This window comes from Staurois parvus, unplaced genomic scaffold, assembly GCF_062004578.1.
Source record: "Staurois parvus isolate SC_StPar_1 unplaced genomic scaffold, SC_StPar_1.0 ptg000019l, whole genome shotgun sequence".
Taxonomy (NCBI): domain Eukaryota; kingdom Metazoa; phylum Chordata; class Amphibia; order Anura; family Ranidae; genus Staurois; species Staurois parvus.
Genome location: NW_028317815.1, coordinates 33,325,081 through 33,348,167, shown reverse-complemented (window position 1 = coordinate 33,348,167; position 23,087 = coordinate 33,325,081). Strand labels below are relative to the sequence as shown.

The 23,087-nt window shown below is 37.9% G+C and overlaps 1 protein-coding gene across 27 annotated transcripts in view; it reads left to right on the top strand.

The window, feature by feature from the left end:
• CELF2 (CUGBP Elav-like family member 2) overlaps window positions 1-23,087 on the top strand; it is a 639,281-nt gene that overhangs the window by 607,587 nt on the left and 8,607 nt on the right. For 10 of the 27 annotated variants that reach the window (XM_089686525.1, XM_089686379.1, XM_089686375.1 and 7 more), the window contains 3 exons: window positions 16,953-17,081; window positions 18,213-18,410; window positions 22,775-22,918. In XM_089686525.1, coding sequence (XP_089542651.1) covers window positions 16,953-17,081; window positions 18,213-18,410; window positions 22,775-22,918 — 471 coding nt within the window. The remainder of the gene's footprint in view (window positions 1-16,952; window positions 17,082-18,212; window positions 18,411-22,774; window positions 22,919-23,087) is intronic. The other 17 variants (XM_089686559.1, XM_089686412.1, XM_089686458.1 and 14 more) reach the window with 5 other exon arrangements.

The window sequence follows — 23,087 nt, the reverse complement described above, 5'->3', positions numbered from 1 at the left end:
TAGCTCTCTCTGTGAGAGGAAAAGGAGTTAAAAGGTGGTCATACATTACACAATTGTTTATTCAATTTCCTTTAGATTTACCTTCAACTATGTAGTGCAAGGGCCTGTCTGATTGCATACAAATTGAACATATTTAGGTTTGACCTCATAATCTATGGTGTTGGTAAACCTAAAGGAAAAATTGTACAAGACAATTGTATAATGTATGGCCAGCCTAACACATTCATTGCAAGCAAGCAATTGTGTCCTGATCATTAGCTAGCACCCGTAGCAGTGTTCTACTACCCATGTCAACCAGTACCACTGTCCTGATCTCCAGGCAACACTAGTACCAGTGTTCAAATACCAGTTTCAGTTAGCACTAGTTCCTAATTGCAAGCCAGCAAAAGCACCAGTGTTTTAACAGTGTCAGTCAGATCCAGTGTCCTTATTGTCAGATAGCATAAGTACCCATTTTCTTTTATCAGTGTTATTCAGCAACAGTGTTCTGATCACCATCCAGCACCAGTACCAGTGTTAAAGTACCAGTGTTAGCCACAACCAGTGTCCCGATCACCAACCAGCAGCAGTATTAATGGTCTAGTACCAATGTCAGCCAGCACCATTGTCCTGATCATGAACCAGAACCAATAGTGATGTCATCAGGTACCAGTGTCAGCCACAACCAGTCACCAGTTACACCAGTATCAGTCTTTTAGTACCAATGTCAGCAAACACCAAGCAGCCATGCCAGTATCAGTGTTCTAATGCCAGCACTGGTTTCCTGATCACTAGCCAGCACCATTGTTCTATCACCAGTGTAAGCCACAGCTAGTGTTGCAATCACCAGCCATCACCAGTACCAGTGTTCTATTTCCAGGGTCAGTGAGAAACAGTGTCCTGATTACCCACCACACCATTACCAGTGTTCTAGCACTAGTATCAGCTAGAACCAGTGTCCTGATCACCAGACAGCAGCAGTACCAATTGAATCCAGTATTAGTTTCCAGATCAATAGCCAGCAATAGTATCAGTGTCATCATCAGGTACCAGTACAGTTACTGTCCAAAATGGTCCAAAAAATTTACATTAGTGAGGAGGCATTTTTTTAATTTTTAGAATGACTGATGAGAGCAATGGGGAGATCTCACACTCAGATGCTGCTTCAGAGGAAGAACCGATAGAAAGCAGTGGTTCGTTAATGGCCACCTCTGATTTAGAGGCTGAAAAGGTCCCTGCTAAATGATTCAGGTGTACTATGTCACCAAACATTGAACATTCAAGTGAAATGCAGAAAACAAGAACCAACAGTGCATCCTGGATAGGTGACCAGCACTGGCAATGGGGTGTTGCAACAGCGGTCACAAAGAATTAAGCTTTATACACGCGGGCCAAAAATCAACTGAAAGCTTTCAGCCTGTGTGTACAGCTGTCTGTTCTATAGAAGCCAGTCTCACGACTGGCTTCTGTCAAACAGGCATGCTGGAAAACCAGCATCTGACAGTGCTGGAAGCCAGTGCCTGTCAGTGCTGATCAGTGTGTTTTGGCAGGGGGGCAGTCCCCTGGTCAGAGTACAATAGCACAGAGAGGGAGATCTCAGCATCAACATCTGTTGTGTTAGTACAGCAATCTCTCTGTTTTTTTCCTTCAGCCTGCTGGGGCACAGGCCCAGGGAGCCCATAATACTGTTCCAGACAGAGTCTCAACTCCTCTGTTGCTACACTCTAATTCAGTAGGTTCGATATTGGAATGATATATACATATATGTGTTGACTCGGCATGTTGTACATGCCCCAGAAGATGTAGGAACTTTCAAATTAAATAAATTTATGTGCTGTCATCAAATGGTTAAATAAATATAATCTCCCTGGTAATGTAAAGACTGCTGCTAACACCTAGCTGTGTAACATACCACAGTGTGATAAAAAAAACCTAAATATGTGGTGCAGTGCAATCAAACCAAATGTGTGCAATATTCCAAGTGCAATTGACACCACAACCTGGCGCTGCAAATCTAAAACTATTAAATACTAAAAACACTAGCTGTGTATATCATAATTCAGTGCCATAATCATACTTCAGCTAAGTAGTAATAATGTAAATGTGCATAAACATAATATGGATAAATTATTAAAAAGCAATAAATATATATAACATAGGTTTACCACATAAACACATGTCCCGATTACACCATCATCACCATGGTGTGTAGACTCATATAAATAAATAGATTTGCGCAAAACAAATAAATTCTAAATGAAAAGTTGCATAAAGATCACAAGCAATCCACACCATAAGAATATAGCCCATGTGTGTACAAGAAATCCATGCTGGCTGGCAAGTGAATACTTAGATGTTCATACATTCATACTCAGTCCTCACAAATAAATATATAATCCACATGTGCGCAAATATTCATGCTGTTACAGTCCTTAATCCCAACTGGTATCACCACTGTGCTAGATAAAATTGTGCTCTACCATATGTGCAGATTGGCTGCTCACCTCAGATTGAAACACATATTCACATATAGGTCAAATTCACTTTATAGGTATAGCCCCACATTCTGAATATTGTTCTCTTCCCACTTGTACAGCTCTTTATCGGGTAGTTATCAACCATCCATTGAATCAATAGGTGCTCCAAGAGAGAGATAGTAAAAAGGGGGTGCCCATAGTATAGTATTTAATGTAATGTTTATTAAATAAAGAGTATTTCACTCAAATATGAAATCACAAATTCTTGGTTGTCTGCAATTCAAGTTAAGGATAGGTACCACCTTCCGGTTTTGTCACCTGTGATGTCACCTGGCTCCACCCTACAAGGATTTAAAAATCTGCAGGTAGATCTGGCTCTTTCTTATCAAGGGACTAAATGCAATTTCTCCAGCGCTCCGGGATCCAGGCCGGTGGTGAGTAGATCAAATCCTAACAAAACAACCACCGGGGCATACAAGGTCATGCAGCTCCAAACCAAGGCTGGGGAAGCCCGAACAGAACTGTGAAGTAAAACAAGAAGAAGCGCACCAACCTTGCGCATTACCTCAGTAACCAAATTTATTTAGTAAAAGAATGGTACGCACAAACAGCGAATAAAAACAGGCATGTAAGTCCTCCCAGGGACTTCAAAGCAAGAGCTCTGAGGAAGAAGGCATGACCTTCGAAACGCATCAGCTGTACTGAGTGTCCACCCCCATGATGGGATTCGCGCTGGGCTCTTGCCTTTGAAGTCCCTGGGAGGACTTACATGCCTGTTTTTATTCGCTGTTTGTGAGTACCATTCTTTTACTAAATAAATTTGGTTACTGAGGTACTGCGCAAGATTGGTGCGCTCCTTCTTGTTTTACTTCACAGTTCTTTCTTATCAAGGACAAATCATCACAGCCCTAATTTACGAGGAAAAGCCCAACACCTAAAATGCTTCATTTAGATGCAGTCAGCAGGCTGCATGAGAGACACTTCTCTGATCTCTTCCACTCCCTGCAAACTCAAATGGATCCCCCAAAAAGGTGACCTGTATGGAACAATGGAATATGCAAGACCCTACTGTCCCTTACAACATGGCCATTGCATAATGGGCTACTTCTGTTGTTACCACACTTCACTACAGTATTAGTTTTAGGTATTGGACTGCAGAGCATGGTGAAGGTGTTTTTTATGTGCCTAACTAGCTGCCATTTGCCTTTATCTTATCTCCTGTCTACCAAATGTTTGTATGTTTTTTTGGCCTTTTTGTCTGCATACTCACCACGTCTCTGCCTTCCACCAGAATGGGCACTTGTCTGTTTATTGGCTATGTCTCTGACTTTGCCTGTTTTTTACTATGTCTTGACCTGCTGCTTGGGCTGATCCTTTGTCTGTTTGCTGACCACATCTTTGCCTGATGCCTGGACAAATATTTTTGCCTGTTTACTGACCACATCTATGCCTGCTACCTGGACTGATCCTCTGTTGGTTTGCTGACTATGTCTTTCCTTGACACCTGGACTGAATCTGGATCCCTGACACCTGGATCTGCATGTCCCACTCACAAGCTTCCTGCTGGGGCACCACTCCCAACCACCCTCTACAAACAACTGTAGTCCTGATAGTACAGGTACTCTTTTCTCACCCTTACTGCACTTCCTAGCAGGTAAACATAGCACTATCCTGAGAGCAATCAAGTATGCAGCTATATTCCATGACCATACATACATTACAGTGCACAGAGGGATGTGGGATAACACGTGTAAAGCATAGAAGGGCCCAAAATCCAATGAGCACCTTATGGCTTTTAAGAGGAGTAAATTATGCATGTGATTTAATGACTATCACATTTTCTGAGGTGGTAAAATTCCAGGACAGTGCAAGCACCCCTAAAATGACCCCTTTTTTGGAAAGTAGAAACCCCAAGGTACAAGGTAATAATGATAAGTCTTTTGAAGATTTCATTTTTTGCCACAAGTTTTTGTGTTTTGATGTATTTTTTACATAAAAATTGACAGGTTGTCGTTTTAAAGAGATATTTTTGACACAAGCATGAGCATCCTTAGAATTACACTCCAAAACACATTCTGCTCCTCTTCATGAATATGGGGATACAACATATGTGTGGCCTTTTTGTTCCTTTATATAACAAAAAAGTGAGGTGGTTAAACACTACCAAAAACCCTATCTGTCTCAAAAAAGTATATAAATTAATTTGAATACAATGTTGCAAGACCCAGTAATTGTAAGTAAAAGTATGTATTACAGTTCTGAAAACTGAAAAATGACCTGTCATGAAGGGGGTGAAACATGCTGGTACTGAGGTGACACTTACAGGTAACTCTTACAAGTTGTTGTTCCTCTCTTGCCCAACCTGTAAAAGGACAGCAAAAGAAGTAGCAACACACTGTTGAGTCCATCTCTTTGTCACTCTGCTGTCTCCTTCTATCAGCATATTCCTAGTTAGCACAATGAGCACTGCACCACAACTGACTGGCTTCTTGTGCTGCTTATCTCTCTCCCAGTCTGAGCTCTACTGTACAGGAGATTGCAAGATACCAAGGCAGAAATTCAGGTACTTACACTGTTTGCATTTAAATAATTTATCTGTCAACTGAATAAAACATCAGCAACTGCTGCTGTAATGTATCACTAGTTTTGTCAGGAAAAAAAAAAAGTTCCAATGGTGCTTTAGCATGACAGAGCTAGTCAAACTTCAGAAAATCCTCATCACTTATTTATGTTGGTCACATTTACCTCCTCATCAAAATGTAGCTCAAGTATTGTAAACTGCTGCTTCATTCTCTCCAAGCCCCAACTCCTAACTGATGTAGAGTTCTCTCCCTTTTCAGCAAAGGAGAGATCTTTAGGGATATATTGAAATGAAGAGGTGTGGCTACTCAAAAATAATGAGATCCCTTGGGATAGAGGGCACTTGGCAATTCCAATACTCCAGGGTTGTGATTATCTAGTAATGATGATACCTCATTCATCATTTTAATATTCCTTTTCTTTTTATGTGTATTCATATCATGTCATTGATTTAAGCCTAAATGTAGCAGCAATTTCCATATAGTAAATCACAGCTATTTCATTGCCTTCCCTTGTGTCTGGGAAACAAAACAACCAAGCTCATTGCATATGGTGAAAGTGTTATTGTTTTGTTAAATAATATAACACAGCATAGATGGCTCCAATTTAAAGGCTTCCTTTGAGAACACTTGTTTCACAACAGCAGATCATATTTAACAGGACAAAACATTTCATCCTCTGAAAGGCAAAACATCACTTAGCTTAGTTACACAGCTTTTCCTGTTTATCGTTGGCTTATTATTTGATATGTTTCACTCAACAGACTAGCAGTGGAATTCAATAAAATATCAAAAGTCAGGTTTATAAATACTAGGTTTTAGTAATGACTGTATGAATCTTTATTATTTTCCAAGTCCACTTAGAAAATAGGCAACCTTTTGGGGGGATCAATCTTTAAAAGCGAACTGACCGTTTGCGTTGTTGTTGGTGGAAATATTGTAACTAACAGATCTAACTACAGCATTTCCCCAGTAAACTATTTGTTAAAATGTCTACCCAAACACTTGCCATTTACAAGTTTTCAGTGCTGCTGGATTGTGCTCTCTCTTTCAGTGCTGCTTCCCTGAACTTCCAGTCTTCACAGGAAAATATTAGCCATGGACAGTGCAGTCTGTAGCCAGTCTATTAGCTTGATGAAGGGAAAGGGAGGAGAAGGGGAGTGCCTGAGTGTTTCTATTGATGTACACTGTGTAGAGTGCAACAACACAGTCAAGGCCAAAACAGGAACATAGGCAAGGATTAAAAAATAAAGAAGCTGCAAACTCAGTAAATTATTAAATTAGATGCTAAAAGTGCTTTTACAAAATGAGGATTTAAAGCAAAACTCCAGTATTTTTTTTCCCATGCAGTGGTTCTGTGTCTGTTAACTGCTTGTTTTGTCCAGGGGTGCACAAATGGCTATATTTACCTGATCCTCTGGAAAACCATGCTCCCCCACGTACAGTGGGGGACTGTTCCTGCCGTCCTCACTTCCAGATTCGGTTTATGGGCATGATGGCATTATGAACTCACAAGACCGCTAGTGTGCGGGGGGGGGGGGTAGAAGCAGCAGGGACCGGTCTTGCACTCAGAGGATCAGCAGATTAGGTAAGTATATTTCCACTTTCCGCACCCCTAGACAAATATGAGCAGTTAACCCACGCAGTGCGGGCACAACCCCACTGCATGAGAAAAAAAAATTCTGGGAATTCTTCTTTACCATCAATGTTTTGTTCATGGTCTGTTGAGACTGCTCTGCTATTCTGCAAAATGGTATTCAAAAAGGCAGTCGTCATTTTCCCACAATAACTGGACTGGACATTTACTAGTATAGAGATCAATCACCGCAGTTAGTGACTTTTGGCTTTTGATCATTTTTTTTTTGTTATTTTGGCACAAGAACAGATATAGGAAAATTTAAAGAACTTCCTTAACCCTTAGTAGCCACACAAAGCCCATTGCATCCTTACGCCTCCAAAAACCACATTCATTTAACTTTGTCTTTTGACTCCAATGCATTTTACAGAAGTATAACATTTTCACTAAAATCTCCGGATTTTCACTGAAATTGTTGTTCCGAAAAATTGTCACTAGGGCACATGCTGCATTACACACACACCGCAAGCATGAAGCCAAGAATAGCCTATCCAAGTATGTTATGACTACCATTACTGTTATGATGCTTTGTTACAATGCTCCCAAAATGGACACATTTTATAAAAGACATTTTTACATATACTTATATTCAGTATTAAGTACTAACAAAAGTACATATATTTATTATAATTACTGTCCCCTAAAGGATTCTCCAATCAAAAATCCCTACTATAATTACATGCACACACTAGAGACAATTTGAGAGGAAACTTCTATGTGTTTGGACTGTAGTAGGACTTAACACGTGCAAAGCATACAAATTCCTTCCAGAATGACCTAGTAGGGATGCAAAGCCAGGGTCCAGAGATGCCATAACTGGATTTCCAGTTGCAACCACCTGCCACAGTGATTGCAATACATATTCTTAATTACTCAATAATCTATTGAATCTGTTTTAGCATTGCAGAACAAGTAGCTGAAGGAGGGAGCCTAAACCTTCTTGACTTTGCAATAGTTTTAATAGTCCCTTTGCCAAGCATGTAGGAAAGCAATGGGTGATTTAACTAATTGATATTCACCACTGCAGAGGAGATCAAAACCTGAAGTTCTTTGTAAATATTGGGGCTCTATGTGGAATCTCTAATTCTAAGTAAAATGGACATCTTTCCAAAGTAAATGTCCTATTAAATTATTTGAAACGTTTCTTTAAAGTGGCTACATTTTCCATGATCTGTCTTATGACTGAAAGCAATTGTTTCTGTATTTCGGAATGCGTTATTCACAATACAATCATTTCACAATAGTATACAGTATAGTTTTTAGTATAACCTGGATTGTTTGCAGGAATTGGTGGTTCATAGTTCATTCTGCAGCACATGTGAACCTCCAGTGGGCAGGAATGACAGGCAGTTCATTTACGCTCTTCTAATGCATCTTACATTTGTATGGCTTTTGTGCTATTACAGCTCCGCATTAATGAAATGTTGCCTAATATGTTATCGGTGTCCAGGAATGTAGTCTAACAAGTTACTCACTCAGGGGAGAACCTTTGGGGGACTGAAGATGGAAAAGGATCTGGGGGTCCTAGTAGATCACAGACTCAGCAAAATCATGGAACCCCAAGTTGAAGTAATCAAAATCAGAAGACTATTAGCATTCATAAAAATGGTATTTACCCAAGAGATAAAACTATATTTCTACCTCTTTACAAAACTCTGGTTTGGCCACATCTTAACCTCCCTGACGGTATTCCCGAGTGTAGCTCGGGGTAAAGTTTCAGTACCAAAAGCAGTAACCTCGAGCTACACTCGGGCTTACCATGTGGCACTGCTCCGGGATCCCTTGATCACTTACCTTGTCCTGCTCCCGCTCCCGCGATGTCCCTCCTGCAGTGTCCCCGGCAATGTAATCCGGCGGATGCCGGCATCTGTCATCTGGGTTCCATCCCCTGCGAGCGTCGGGACATACGGGGGACGGAACGGCGGGAAATTTGAAAATGACAAAAAGTGACATTCACTAAATACACTAAAATCACATAGTAAAACATTACTGTATCAAACCATTTCACATACATTTTGTCCCTAGTGCTTTGTCCTGTGCCCTGCCTACATTTTTACTGTTCTTATTGCCTGGAAACTGAGAAATGTCCATGGCGTCCAAAAAGTGTCCCTTTCAGTCAAAATTGGTTTTAGACCAGCTAGAGAACAGTGATAGTAAATTGGAACCACCTGCAGAATTGAGTGATAATGATTCGTGGGGAAATTTGTTATCAGCCACTGAAAACGATTTTGCGACTTTGCTCAGTGATGTGCAAACTTAGCACTATATTTCAAATTTCAGTGTTTTTGGTTTGATTATATTATTGAATTAAATTTATTATTATTATATTATTATTTTTTATGATTATTTATTCAATTATAATTTATGATTTCGTGTTTCAAATTTTATCATACCCGGGATGTTTACTAGACTCTTGTTCGGACAGATTTCAGTGAGTTATTCATAAAAATTACAGGCCTACAATAAAAAAAATACATATTTCCATGCAAAAAAATGTACCGCTTTGAGCAGAGAAATATGGACATAATCAGACCGCTAGGGGGGTTAAAAATAAGGTCCAATTTTTGTCACCAATCATCAGGAAGGATGTGCTTGAACTGAAAAGAGAGTTCAAAGAAAAGCAACAAAGCTAATAAGTGGGATGGAGGACCTCAGTTTAGGAAGATGACAAGCATTAAACCTATTCTCCATGAAGAAGAGACACTTAAGAGGGGATATGATCTCAAGATACAAATACTTAAATGGGGTCTCCAAAAAAGGCACATGGCCACACAATGATATTGGACAATAGGCAGTTCAATTTTAAACCATGTAAGGTTTTTTTACTGTTAGAGTGGTAAGGATGTGGAACTCCTTTCCACAGTTGGTGGTAGTGGCGGGCAGTTTGGACACATTAAAAAAATGTTTAGATGAATTTCTTAGTAACCACAATGTACAGGGATATTGAAAACAGTAGTGACATAAACATTCACATGCACACACACACACACGTTGAACGGGATGGACCAGTGTCTTTATTCAACCTTACTAACTATGTAATGATGTGTGATACTTCAGTATGTCCCTGTCTGTTGGAAATGTGCGTCAGAAGACCCAATACTTCATACATGAACGATTTTGTTCCTTTCATTTTTCTCCAGCTATGAGGTAATATTTTTCTCTTGGTATCTCAAAGAGAAACCCTCAGGCAATGCTTTTTACAGCATCTAGTCCATTAACCTACTTTGTTCCAATGATACATTTGTTAGTTCTTTCTCTTTCAATTTCATCATGATCTTCTCACATTTCCATACTTATTTTTTATACTTTAACATTCTTCGTCCCCCCACCCAGCTTAAGCCCTTTTCTTACACTCATTGCCTGTATAATAATAGGTCAGATATGTTTAAAAGGCTGCCATTTATACAGAAAACACCAAACATTTATTGAGTGACTATCTGGATATCCTGTTAATTGAAGTATTAGGCACTATCGTGGAAATGTTTCATGCTTTTTCTACATACAGAAAAATATGTATTTTAAACAATTGCTCTTTTTTCAGAGAGCTACGTTTTTTGCATTTAGAGCAAGCCATCATCTTAGTAAAAAAATGTGAGGCAGTCTCATAATTCAACTTCTGCATCAGTTGCATGTCCTTTATTATAAATAATGAAATGTGATAAATTCTCTGCACAACCTATGTATAAGTGTCAGGTGAACTTTTTTATGCATATATTATATGAATTAATGTTGCTGCAATGCACCATGTGTGATCCCACTAATAAACCTATAAAATAAATTAATATACCTTAAGGTGCTACGCTACATCCAAATATTTTATATCTAGCCTCCTAATAATGTGAATATGCTTGATGCCACACTAATGTAATAGGCAACTTATCACCTGAATTTCAGACCAATGAGCAGGTCAGCATGCACATTCCCCTTTAAGGGGTCTATTTGACTATCAAGACAAGTCCTCCTCTTTCTTTCTGTACTCGTGTTGGATTCATTCAAATCATGTGATCGCCCTACTAAGAAACTCTTGCTTGGTAACTAATTCCAGTGCACTAATAAACAGTAGTGCACCACTTCAAATAACAGTTGGCCAAACTTCAGTAATATTGTGTCATTAAGAGGTAACATCACCAAGCTTTCATATACATGAACTCCTTCCTGGCAGCATGGTGGCGCCAGCCCTATAGGTGATTGACTGGATCCAACACGAGTAGAGAGGGAAGGAGGAGGAATTCAGACACTTAAAACCCAATTCCAGGCAAAAACGAAATGTAAATAGTGCAGTGTGCATCAATTACCTTACTCCTCTGTCTTGATTCCAAACACCTCTTCCTAAACCATTCTCCTGTGTAATATATCTATGTCACCATTTTCTCTAAGAGCTAAGCTAATTTCCTGGCCCTAGGGACCAGGCATTTTTCGCTGATTGTTATCTTCTTGGACACTGGTCCCCTTACTGCCCCCCAAGTTCCCCTGCATTTGAAGCCTATGGGAGTGGACCCAGTCACTGAAAGTGTTGCTACCACTAACAGTAGGTGTCCACATGCAGGCAATACACCCAAAGAAGAACCCCAGGAAGTAATATAACTGTGGCTTCAGATAAGTAAAATGGGAATTTGGATATTTTTTCTTCAGAACAGTAAGAGGGTGTAGGTGTGGGGTTGCTAATACACTGGAGTCGAGCTTTCATTGGTTTGAGCTGATTTACTAAATAACGAATCCAATCAGATAGAGATGAAATATGTAAAAAATAATTTGCTTTTCATATAATTAGATTATGGATGTAAGTATTCAGTTTACTGAGGCTGATTTACCACAGGTTAAATACTGAGCTTCTTCACAAAGCTAATAGAATAAATCTATTCATTCTTCACTGAGATTCATCGCACAGCTGCCACTTAGCCCAAAGGCTGGCTATGTTTAAGTGCCTTACTAGGAAAGGGGAACATATCAATAACACTGGATTGTAGGGCAAGCAAAATTTTTCATTGGATCCCCATTTATCCTGTACATAACTGATATAACCACTGTTGTTATGCCACTCACAACTAAATATGAATTGCATATATTCTTTTCTTCAATGACCAGGGCTGCTTACATTAATTATGTCTGGTCATTTCTTTTACTTCCATGCATCGCATTTGCATACAGGCACATTTCAATGGATGTAATATAGTACATAATAAATAACATTAAATTAATGGTCGCATTATAATGTTGCTCTGTATGATAAAAACCATTAAAAAAACAAATATTTAATTACTTTTTTATTGCACTAGCATTATTAACAGCAACATTGGTTAAATCACCATGAATAAACACTGCTATCCTTTGTGACCATGCTTTATAAAAAGAAAACAAACATAGAACACAAGCAAGGCCTACTGTGGTTTTATTGAAATATGCTAGGAGGCTAAACATTTCGTAGTAGGCAAATTTCAATATGGTTATTTACGTGTTAGCTAGTATCTTGGGAACTACTGAAGAAATGCAATTTAAAAGTTCAGCCTTCGTCCAATTGGAGACTGTCAGTGGGGCAGGAAACACAATAAATATCAAATAAAGACATGCAGAGATAAGCCGCTGTTGCATTGTCATTACAGTTCACTAGTACATAGCCCAGAAGCCTCTTTGACTATACTGACATACGTAGGTTGCTCAGCAGTAGACAACATCCACATCTGTGCCAGCATAGGAATAAATGGGTTTTCTTTATTGAATGCCTCACAGTAGATTGGTTCTTTATTTCTCCTATCCAGTATTTCATGCTTCTGATTCTAGTGGAATGATAATATTGATGTCCCTACCATTTGTCGCACTGTGACAAAAATATGTTTTTTCTTTAACCAAATCCCTTAAAGTATTAGAAAATGACTAGCTTTTCTTTTTTTTTTTAGTACATTGTTCTATATTGAGTTACCACTTTAAGAGCCAGGCAGATCTCAATTACATAGTTTATAGATGTTATAGCACAGAGTTGCTTACGTCTGCTACCCCGAGTCTATTGGCTGTCCTTGATCATGTGTTCATGTGCATTTCATTTCTGTTCAGTTGAGAAGTCTTCAGGAAAGAAGTCACCCTCAAAACACAGTTCTAGTGCTTCTTACCACTATGTCTAGTACAAATCCACATATCCACACAATCTAAAGTCAGCTGCGCTATGGTGTGTAGTGGAACCCCTGTAGAGCTCAGAAGTTTGTAGGTCTTTTCCCACTATCGCCTTGCAGCCAGGCACACATGCACTTTCTCTCTTTCGGCTCAAGAAACAGTCAAGGGCTGTTGGTTTTGTTTTTTAATAAGGGGATGAACTTAGATAGGGAATGGGAAAGTAGGATACCCCAATAACTTGCTATAATGAATATTCAGGAAACTGAAATTTGCTTCTTGAACTCTGAACTATTGTAACCCTGAACACTGTCCCTGTGAAGCAGAGAGCAGACAGGTTCTGCAATCAGTATTGAGGAGGTTGATCCTTCCTCGGTGGACAGTCCAAGCAACAGCCTCCCTCCCAAGGCATGGATAAGCAATGGCCTTCAGGACAAAAGAAACGTCTTAGCAAACACACGGCTGACTTACTAGCACACAGGAAAGGTGACAGTCTCTAAAATCTCTCCCCACCTGTACTTACAGAATGCATCTGGATAGATGGTGGCATCCAACAAGTATCCTGCAGGTAGCTACACTCAGTGATCACATACTAGATTGTTAAATGATAGCCGTCTCAGTCAGCCTTCAGCAGCAAACAGTGACTCAAGGCCCTCAAGCCTCCCAGCTGGGGCCTCCATTTGACAAGTGCATGGCAAGGTACCCAGCAGGCGCAAACCCCAAACAGAATTCCAGCCTCACTGGGTACAGTGAGCCAAATTAAAGTTACCTAATAGAATAATTTAACCCCATTGACTACAGTGGGCCCAAACTAAATTTACCTATCCTGGAACCTGACTAGGACCGTGCTACAGATGCATTATGTGACAACTACACATGTGTAGTACATAGTATTAGAAATAGAATTACGGTTCTTTATGTTGACATGAGTAGGGTATTTCCAATTGCGAATGAATGGCGCAGTGGTTAAAATAAAATGTGAGCCAATCATTTTTCCCAAATGCTCTGTCCTTTCTCCTACAGCTTTATAATTGCATTCTATTGTGTCTCTTCATTAGTAGTAGGACTAATAATAAAAATATTCCTTTTTTCAGTCATTTCCATTCTCATCCCATCATTTATTTCTATGAGTTGTAGGTCTTTAAGTGCTTTTCGTCACAGAATACTTGAAGCATTATTGTCTCTAAAAAAAAGATTAAAATTACGGCCTTTCACATTCACTGGTGTTCACTTAGTTTAGGATCCCATTTGTCTCTAACATGGGGATATTTACTAAAACTCAAGAGTGTGCAAAATCTGGTGCAGCTCTGCATAGAAACCAGTCAGCTTCTAGGTATTATTGTCAAAGCTTAATTGAACAAGCTGAAGTTAGAAGCAGTGCATGCTGCAGAACACCAATATATAGTTTTTTTCTCTGGGTTTTTCTAATTGTTTTACTAAGTTAATTCTGGTCCATTTTGAAAAACTATTTTCAATAGTGTGCATACGATTGTAAAATGTTTTCACGTTTATTGGTTGAACTAGATGGACTTGTGTCTTTTTTCAACCAGACTATGTAACTATGTACATTGGAGTAAGAAGCAGTAGATTGCAGACATACCTTGTATTACCCACTAGGGGGGATTTACTAAAACTGGAGCACTCAGAATTTGTTGCAGCTGTGCATAGTAACCCATCAGCTTCTAACGTCAGCTTATTCAATTAAGCTTTGACAAAAAACCTAGAAGCTGATTGGTTTCTATGCACAGCTGCACCAGATTCTGTGTGCACCAGTTTTACTAAATTACAGACTATATGCAATACAGAATATCTACTCAGCCTCAGTATGTGCAGAAAAAAAGCACCATAAGGTTTGAGCTCCTGGATTTTTGTATCTGGAGAAATATAAATACTACCTGCAGTAGACAATATTATAGTGAGTGTGTGTTCACTACGTCAATAAGCAGGCAGGCCAGCTGTGTTATAGTCTAAAGTCAAACATGGAGAGGAGATCTGAGATCAAGAAACCCACAGCAGAACATTCTTAGCTGCCTCTTTCTGAAAGAAAAAAAATATTTTATTAGCTCCTGTGCATGTATACACAGAATAACTAAACAGTCTAATTTTATTCTGGTATGAAGACTACCTTATTTATAAGGATTGACTGGGGGATGGGGTATTTTATATACAGATTATTATTATTACCAATTCAATACACTATATACTTTCCCATCCATAACAAGAAAAGAATGGTAGAAAACTGAACAGACACCTTTTCCTTAATATTTTAGTTAACAGTTTGAAATGTAAAAAAAGAAAAGTCGCTACGATGCTATAAGAAGACCCAGGAGCAAGGGAAAATCTGCTTTCAGAGTAGATAGAGGTAGCTCTATTAAAGTCTTCCTTTTATGGTGCTTGAAGGGCAAGACAATGATAAGAACTAGAAGATGAAACAAGTGCCTAGCTGTAGCTTCATATTCTCTGTGAACGGAACCTCTGGTTTCACGTTGTCAGAAGGGAGCCATGCTTTATTATGATATTACATTTTTCTGCTGTGCTAGCACCTCTCTTTCACACATTCTCATTTCAGTTTGTTCAAATGTTTTTCGGGTTTGATTCCTTGTACAATGTGTTTTGTACAATGAATCTTGGCCCAGATTAGCACTTCTGCCAGTTGCCTGGTTAACACATTCAAGACTGTAAAGCTGAAAATAATACATTATGGATCTTTACCTTTTTTAATGCTGAACAGCTTTTGTCTAGAAACCAAGAAAACCTACTACAGGGAATATGTCTCCAACACAGCAAAGAGATTTGAACTTATTACATGAAATTATGCACAGGATGTTTTGCTAACAGTGTTAGCTTCCCCTGCTGTGCATAGTGATCTAACTAAGCAGAAAGGAGTACACGAGGTTCCAACTGCCTGTATCAAACATTTTATTCTCCGGTGTTCTTTTGTGTAGCAATGCCATGAAGGGGAGTTTATGGGATAGAAGTACAAAGAGAAGATGATCTAAGATCTGACTCTGTCCATTGGTCTAGTTGTTGTTGATAGCATACGCTGTGGTAAATACAAAAAACAAGGTGAAAAGAGAAGCTACGAAAACCAGTCTTAAAATGTATGAGTGTGTGTACAGCCAATAGTTTTTTCTTTTTTTCTGTTTTAGTTTTGGATAGAATAGGGAAGGTCTAGAGTCCATGTCAAGTTTTCACTGCTATCTGGGTTCCACCGTTAGGGAGGTTCAACTACCTGTTTATCCTGGTGACCATTGTCATCAAAAAAGAAAGAGATGGGAAATCCACAATTTTGGAGTTGTCACCAGAACAGGAGGTTGGGGATATCATCCAATGCCGACACCAGTGCTAATGACAACTGTCTAAGAAGTTAATTCCCCGCATATATTTTTGATTCTGTAAGATCAGGAGTGAATGGATATTTCCCCAGCAGAAAACATACAGCAAACAATAAAAGGACAGAGGTTAACACTAAGGAAGAGCCAAATACACCTGGGTTTGGTTCATGGAGGTTCATGTGTCAAATTCAAACCCCACTGAAGTCAATGTGAGTGGAATCTGTAAAAAAAAAACTGCATGGAGGTTTGACACTGCTCCAGGAGAAGTACCAATGCATACAAAAATACCATTTTGCAGGGAACAGTGAGTTTAGAATATACTATTACTTTATAAAACCTGCTTGGGGGGTCCCCCAAACCTGTTTGTGAAGTGGTGCATCTCTACCATGTAAACAGAGTAGTATAGCTTAAGTAACATTCACAAAGAACACCCATCCATACTCTATCCCTAAACTGAATAAAAAAGTTTTGGCTGCACCTAAACTTTAGAGCTGCTTATATTTACATTTAGGGTCAAACCACATGATCAACAAAAGGAACAAATTCCCTTAATAACAGTAACAATTCCCCTGAAAGCTTGTTATATACAAAAGTGATATACAGCTTGGAGGAAATGGTAACTTGACAAAGTTTTACAAAGAAGGAAAGTAAAACAAAATTGGAGCTGTTATCACAGTGTCACTTTTAATTTTCACCTACTCTGGTAAAAGTAAATAAGATAATTGATGCTATGGTTTCAATGTGCTTTTCTAAGGTTTTCTAAATTCAGTGCCAGTATGTTTGTTTGTCTTTTTGAATATTTGCAGAACCCTATTAACCTAAACATTTTGATTTGTATTTCTAGTGGCTGCAGCAACTAATTCTTCTGCTGGAGCTGCCATGAATTCTTTGACCTCTCTCGGCACTCTACAGGGATTGGCTGGAGCCACAGTGGGATTAAATAATATTAATGCACTAGCAGGTACCGTAAACAGTGAGTATTTAGTGCTGTGGTGGATGGCATTTTCCATTGGATTTTTTATATTAGAGCTATCAATATAAGTATGTAAGAATAAATAAAATCAGTTATTTATTGCAAACACTGTATTTCAAATGTCCATATTTAGTAAACATTGCCTGATGATCCATTGACACTTCCTGAACAATAACAACAATTTTCATTTTGCATTAAGATCAGTGTAGTGTAGTCACAATGTGGACAGGGCATAGATGGTGCTAGGGTTGTAGGAAAGAAAATCACTCAATTCCCCAATCAATACAGTCAGTGTTGATGGGGGAATCCGTCCTGCAGAGCTACTGTGTTCTCCCGGAAGCAGGGGGGGGGTGCATGGAGCCTACCCTGCTGTGAGAACCCAGTGATTATTGCTAGTGGCTATAACCTCTGGCAATAATCGCATGTAAAAATCTGACATGCTGGTTGTGCCCAATTCATACAACAATTGAATTGGGTATAATCAGCCTGGCCATAGGTGTTTTGGATCTCGGATGGTCTCTGCTAAACCAGCCCAGATTTGTTACTGTATCTATGGCTGACTTTAGATGGACATATAGCTCTATGTGGTTACTTAACTGACAGTCAAATTAAAGCAACAAAGCTAAAAAAAAAACTGAAAAAGTTCTAATCCTCTGTTACTGCATCTCAAAAAGGGGAATAAAATGAATTAAGGAAGAAGTGGGATAATTTTACCATATACTTTACAAAAAAAAATTAGCTAGATACAGGTGAACAAAATGAAGCACATCATAGTCTTGAAATATACAGTATATGATGGTTCTATATTTTTGTTATGTATATACTGTACTTTATGTTCATAGTTTTTGTTTTGTATAATAGTGTAATTATTGCATGGTTCTGTTCAAAATAATAATGTCAAATGTAGTCAAGTTGCACCACCCAATTTGTAGATACATGCATGCATTTAATTATTAGCACCCACCATTGTTTTAAAGTCCTTTTGTATTAGTTCCTACTTCTTGGTGTGGTCATCATTACTATTGCATGCAGTGCAGTCGTTTTTGGTGTAAATGGTATTGATCAATATTTTTAGAGAGCACTAATGAACAAGTGCAATTTCTTTTCTCTATTGTTGGGTTTTTTGTAAAGTTGCTCAAATGCTCTCAGGTATGGCTGCTCTGAATGGAGGACTCGGCGCAACAGGCTTGACGAACGGTACAGCCGGTACAATGGATGCCCTCACCCAGGCTTACTCAGGAATTCAGCAGTATGCCGCTGCGGCACTGCCAACACTTTACAGTCAAAGTTTGCTACAGCAGCAGAGTGCTGCAGGCAGTCAGAAGGAAGGTAAGACTTTCTAAAGAATTTAACATTGTAAATTGCTTTATCCAAACTGTGGCTTAAGAGAACGCTGCATAGGGAGATATTTGATTGATGGCTTCAAAGATGACTGAATTTTCATTAGATTTATTTTCAATCCACATCTCCTGAGAAAGATGACACTGTCATATTTATGGGCCCTTGTTGTGTAATAAGAACTTATTGTACATTTGGAGTCACCACATAGTCTATTCAGTGGAATAGGCCAACTTGAAAATGACATTACCCACGTCCAATACGTTTTCGCAGATTTAAGTCTTGGCTGGAGAAGCACAATTTTTCAAACTCTAATGTGTAAGAGGCAAAGCATTATTTAAGATCACATTTTGAATGGGGACCTTATTCAGTAGCATTATTCCTGATTAGATCACTTGAGATAAAAGTTTCCTGCTGTGTTTTCACCATTCCTGTCATTTTTAAATTAGTGATATGACAACTATTAACACATTAGAGACTGAAAGAGGTATTAATTCCCTAGTTTCTTAACACATTTCAACCTATCCTTCTGCAGCAGCATAGACAACATCCAAAATGATGTTTTGTATTTGCTATTGTATTACAACAGCTTATGAGATGCTTTGTAAGACTTAAAAATGGGGCTAATTCCTTAAAAGTCTTTCTAAATCTTTAGACACTTTCATAGCAAAAATCAAATAATATAGCTTTATACTAAGCACTTTTTCTCCAGATAAATAAGTACTTTTTAATACAGTTAAACAGGGCTCTGATGTTTGTCATTCTAGTTAGAGTGTGTGTGAGATACTATGGAAGATATGCAAATGTGTTGTATATACAAGATAATACATGATGATTGTTCTTTACATTGGATAGGAGTAGCATCAAAGCAAACCTTTCACTCTAATAGCATGAGTACAGCAATATCCTAATAATGGGATGCAGCATAATAATAATATTATAGTAATGAAATAGGTGTCCTTATACTATCAACTATTGAATGTCATTCCTTTACAGTGGGATGATTATGATGATAATCAGAATTCCAGTAAGCACAGACACATTTGAGCTGATTTACTAAAGGAGTTGAGAATATTCATATAATAAATTGTGTGAATATTTACTTCAATTATCCGAACATGTGCAGAGAAATAAATTAAAGCAATTTGCTTTTCTCATGATCGCATAACTGGAGTATTCACAAAATGTATTGTGTGAAGATTCTCAGCTCCTTTAGTAAATAAACCTCAATTTGTGGAAATTAGTATGCTTTATCAGAGCCAAACATGTACTGGTAACCTTTAAGATCTTATTAGACAAGGTCCAATTTTTATTGTTATTGACAAGGGTATTTTTATTCATAGGTTGTCAATGTGGCAGCCTGTGGATCAAGGCAAAATAAAAAAGGACGACGTGTATTATTGTCTCTACCTCAATTTTTACCTCAATAATTTTAAAATTGGATGTAATGACATTTTTTTATTACTGCACATAAACCATAGGCATTCTATTTTTATTTGTTGAAATTATAATCTCAGAACATATGTGGCAAGACATGTTCCCATATATGAAGACAAGATTCCCTTCAAATTGAATCCTTATATAGTTTGCTAGCTAATATATTCAGATGATTTCAATACTGACTTCATTTATTTCTCCAAATTTGACATCTGGCTCACTGGTCTGTAGTTATCTGATTATAGCATACTTCCACTTCAGTGTGGAGAGACTAAATTTGTAAGTTGCCAGTCATCTGGAATTATATCTAACAATAGCGACTGCTTGTACAGCTCTGGTAGTGGTGCTGAAAGGAAACCTCTAAGCTGCTTTAATATCCTGGAATCTATACCATCTGATCCCATAGCCTCATCAACAGCTTTTCACTAGTGAAAGCAGCAACTAAATGTTCCATTCTATATAAAATATATGTTGTTATGGTATTGAATGTGGAATTTTTCAAATCTAAGCTGATTTCTGATTCTGATAATAGTATAAGGACAATTTACCAGCAAAATGTTTATTTGTATAGGTGTTGCCTTTGTTTCCTCAATACTAAATAGATTTAGATACAAACATTTTAGGTATCTTCCAGGCCTCTGCACAGTTTCTCTTGTTTATTAGAACTAGACTTTGAAATAGAGATAGCATAGGTAAAGCCCAGTCAGGCTATCAACTATGCTCCAAACTCCCAGATTGAGAAAGCATGTAAATAATGACTTATAGTTTGCTGAGCTATTATCATTCGGGTAAGCTTTGAGTGTTGGAAAAATGTAGCAGTATGCCTTAAATCCCAATTCAAATTAGCTAATACAAGATGATCCAACACTCTAGCCCTGACTTGGCAGGGGGCACATCAGATCTATGCAGAGTGACAACAATGCTTACAAAAAAAGGGAAAGATTGAAACTAAAAATGCTCCAATATGCCCATGCCTCGCTTCCAGTGGATAGTAATATTTCTCTTTAACCACTTCAAGTCTGGACACTTTCACCCCCTTCCAGTCCAGGCCAATTTTCTGCTTTCAGTGCTATCACACTTTGAATGACAATTGCGTGGTCATGCAATACTGAATTTTTTTAGCATTTTTTTTAGACATATACAACTTTATTTTGGTGGTATTTATTCACCACTGGGATTTTTATTTTTTTTGCTATATAAATGGAAAAGTCCAAAAATAAAAAAAAAAGTGTTTTTCTTATAAAATTTTTCAAATAAATAATCTTTCTTCATAAATCTTGGCACAATGTATTCATCTATCTTTTTGGTAAAAAAAAAAAGATAACCCAAATTAGTTTATAACCAAAAATTATAATTTTTCTAATTTGTTTTTAAATTTTTATTTTATTTTTTATATTATTATTTATGTTTTTTAACATACTGTCACCATAGCAGTACAGTGTCACCATAGTAACACTGTACTACTTGTCGGGGGTGAGGAAGATTTTTTTTCTTTTTTTACACTGATTGCTTTTACACCCATAAAGGCTGTAAAAACAACCATTTCTCCTCTCTGGCCTCATTCTTGCAGCCATTGAGAAAAACTGTGAGAGCTGTGATTGTTGTGAATAGCCTTGTACCATGTGACCTCTGTGATCATTCACAGATTTCACAAGCAGTAAGCAATGATGTCAGGAAGTACTACTATTCATGTGATCACTGATTGGCCAATCAGTGATCACATGAATCAGGACCTCACACAGAGGTCCTGTACAGCGATCGGTGTTCCGCTGTGTCCCCCAGGGAGCATGCACAGGCAATGGATGTGGGGGGACTTTTAGAAACATCCACCCACTCCAGCAGCACTCCCGTCCGGCCGTTTATGTACATGGACTGGACGGGAAGTGGTTAAACATCAGTGCAGGAGATGCACATTGGAACATGTGGAGCCTTACCTTTCCCTTCTGTCCACTTCTCCTACCTCTTATGAGGTTTCTCTTTTTCAGCTCATGTCTTTCACTATCCCCTCTCTTTTCTTTTCCTTCCGTCTCCTTTTTTTGTACTGTCACCAGTGTCCCTAATCACCACCTCACAAGTTATATGATGACACTGTACTGCGTTGGTGATAGTACGTAAAAAAAATTTTTTTTTTTTTTTATTTCTTTATTTTCCAAAATATTATGACAAAATATCACAATTTCAAAAAACTCACCATGCCTCTTACATTTTCGGGCCTCAAGAAATGAGATAGGTCATCAGTATATCAAATTGATAAATTTTCAGATAAATACCAAAGTTTGTGAACTCTATAACTTTCCTACAGACTAAATAATAAACACTGATTTGGGTTGTTTTCACCAAATAAATTTATTAGAATATATTTTGACCTAAATGTATGAAGAAAAACTATTTATTTGCAAAATGTTATAACAGGAACAAAGAAAACACTTTTTTTTAATTTTCGGTCTTTTTTCATTTATTTAGCAAAACATAAAAAACCCAGTGGTGAATAACTACCACCAAAAGACAGCTCTATTTGTGTGGAAAATTTAAAAAACATTTCATTTGGGTACAGTATTGCATGAATATACAATTGTTTTTCATACTGAAAGCTGAAAATTGGCCTGGACAGGAAGGGGGTGGAAGTGTCAGATATTGAAGTGGTCAATATTAAACACAGGCCTCTACAGTGTTTTTTTTCTGTTGACAATAAATAGAAGGAAAACACCCATTAATTCTAATAAATTAATATAGGGAAAATATTGACAGCTCCACGGGTAATAGATTGCAATTATCCATATGAACTAGATTTAAAAATTTTGTGCATTCAAACTAAGAAATAATAATTCCAGAACGATATAAGTAACTCTGTTTATTAACAGTGAGGGTTACTATTTTATAAATATACTAAAGTGAAGTTATCGTTATTTCATCTGAAGGTCCAGAAGGTGCAAATCTCTTCATTTACCATCTACCACAAGAGTTTGGTGACCAGGACATTCTCCAGATGTTCATGCCATTTGGAAATGTTATCTCTGCTAAAGTCTTCATTGACAAACAGACCAATCTGAGCAAGTGCTTTGGTAAGTGAAAAGACATTAAGATGCTAGCTGTTGAAATGCATCACAATTTGCATTAAAAGACTTCATATTTTAGGTATATTTTACTTACTGAACTCAATTATATGGGTGCAAATATATATCCTATAGTAAGCTTGAAGCTAATAAAAGTAATGTTTTTTCAATGCAAGAG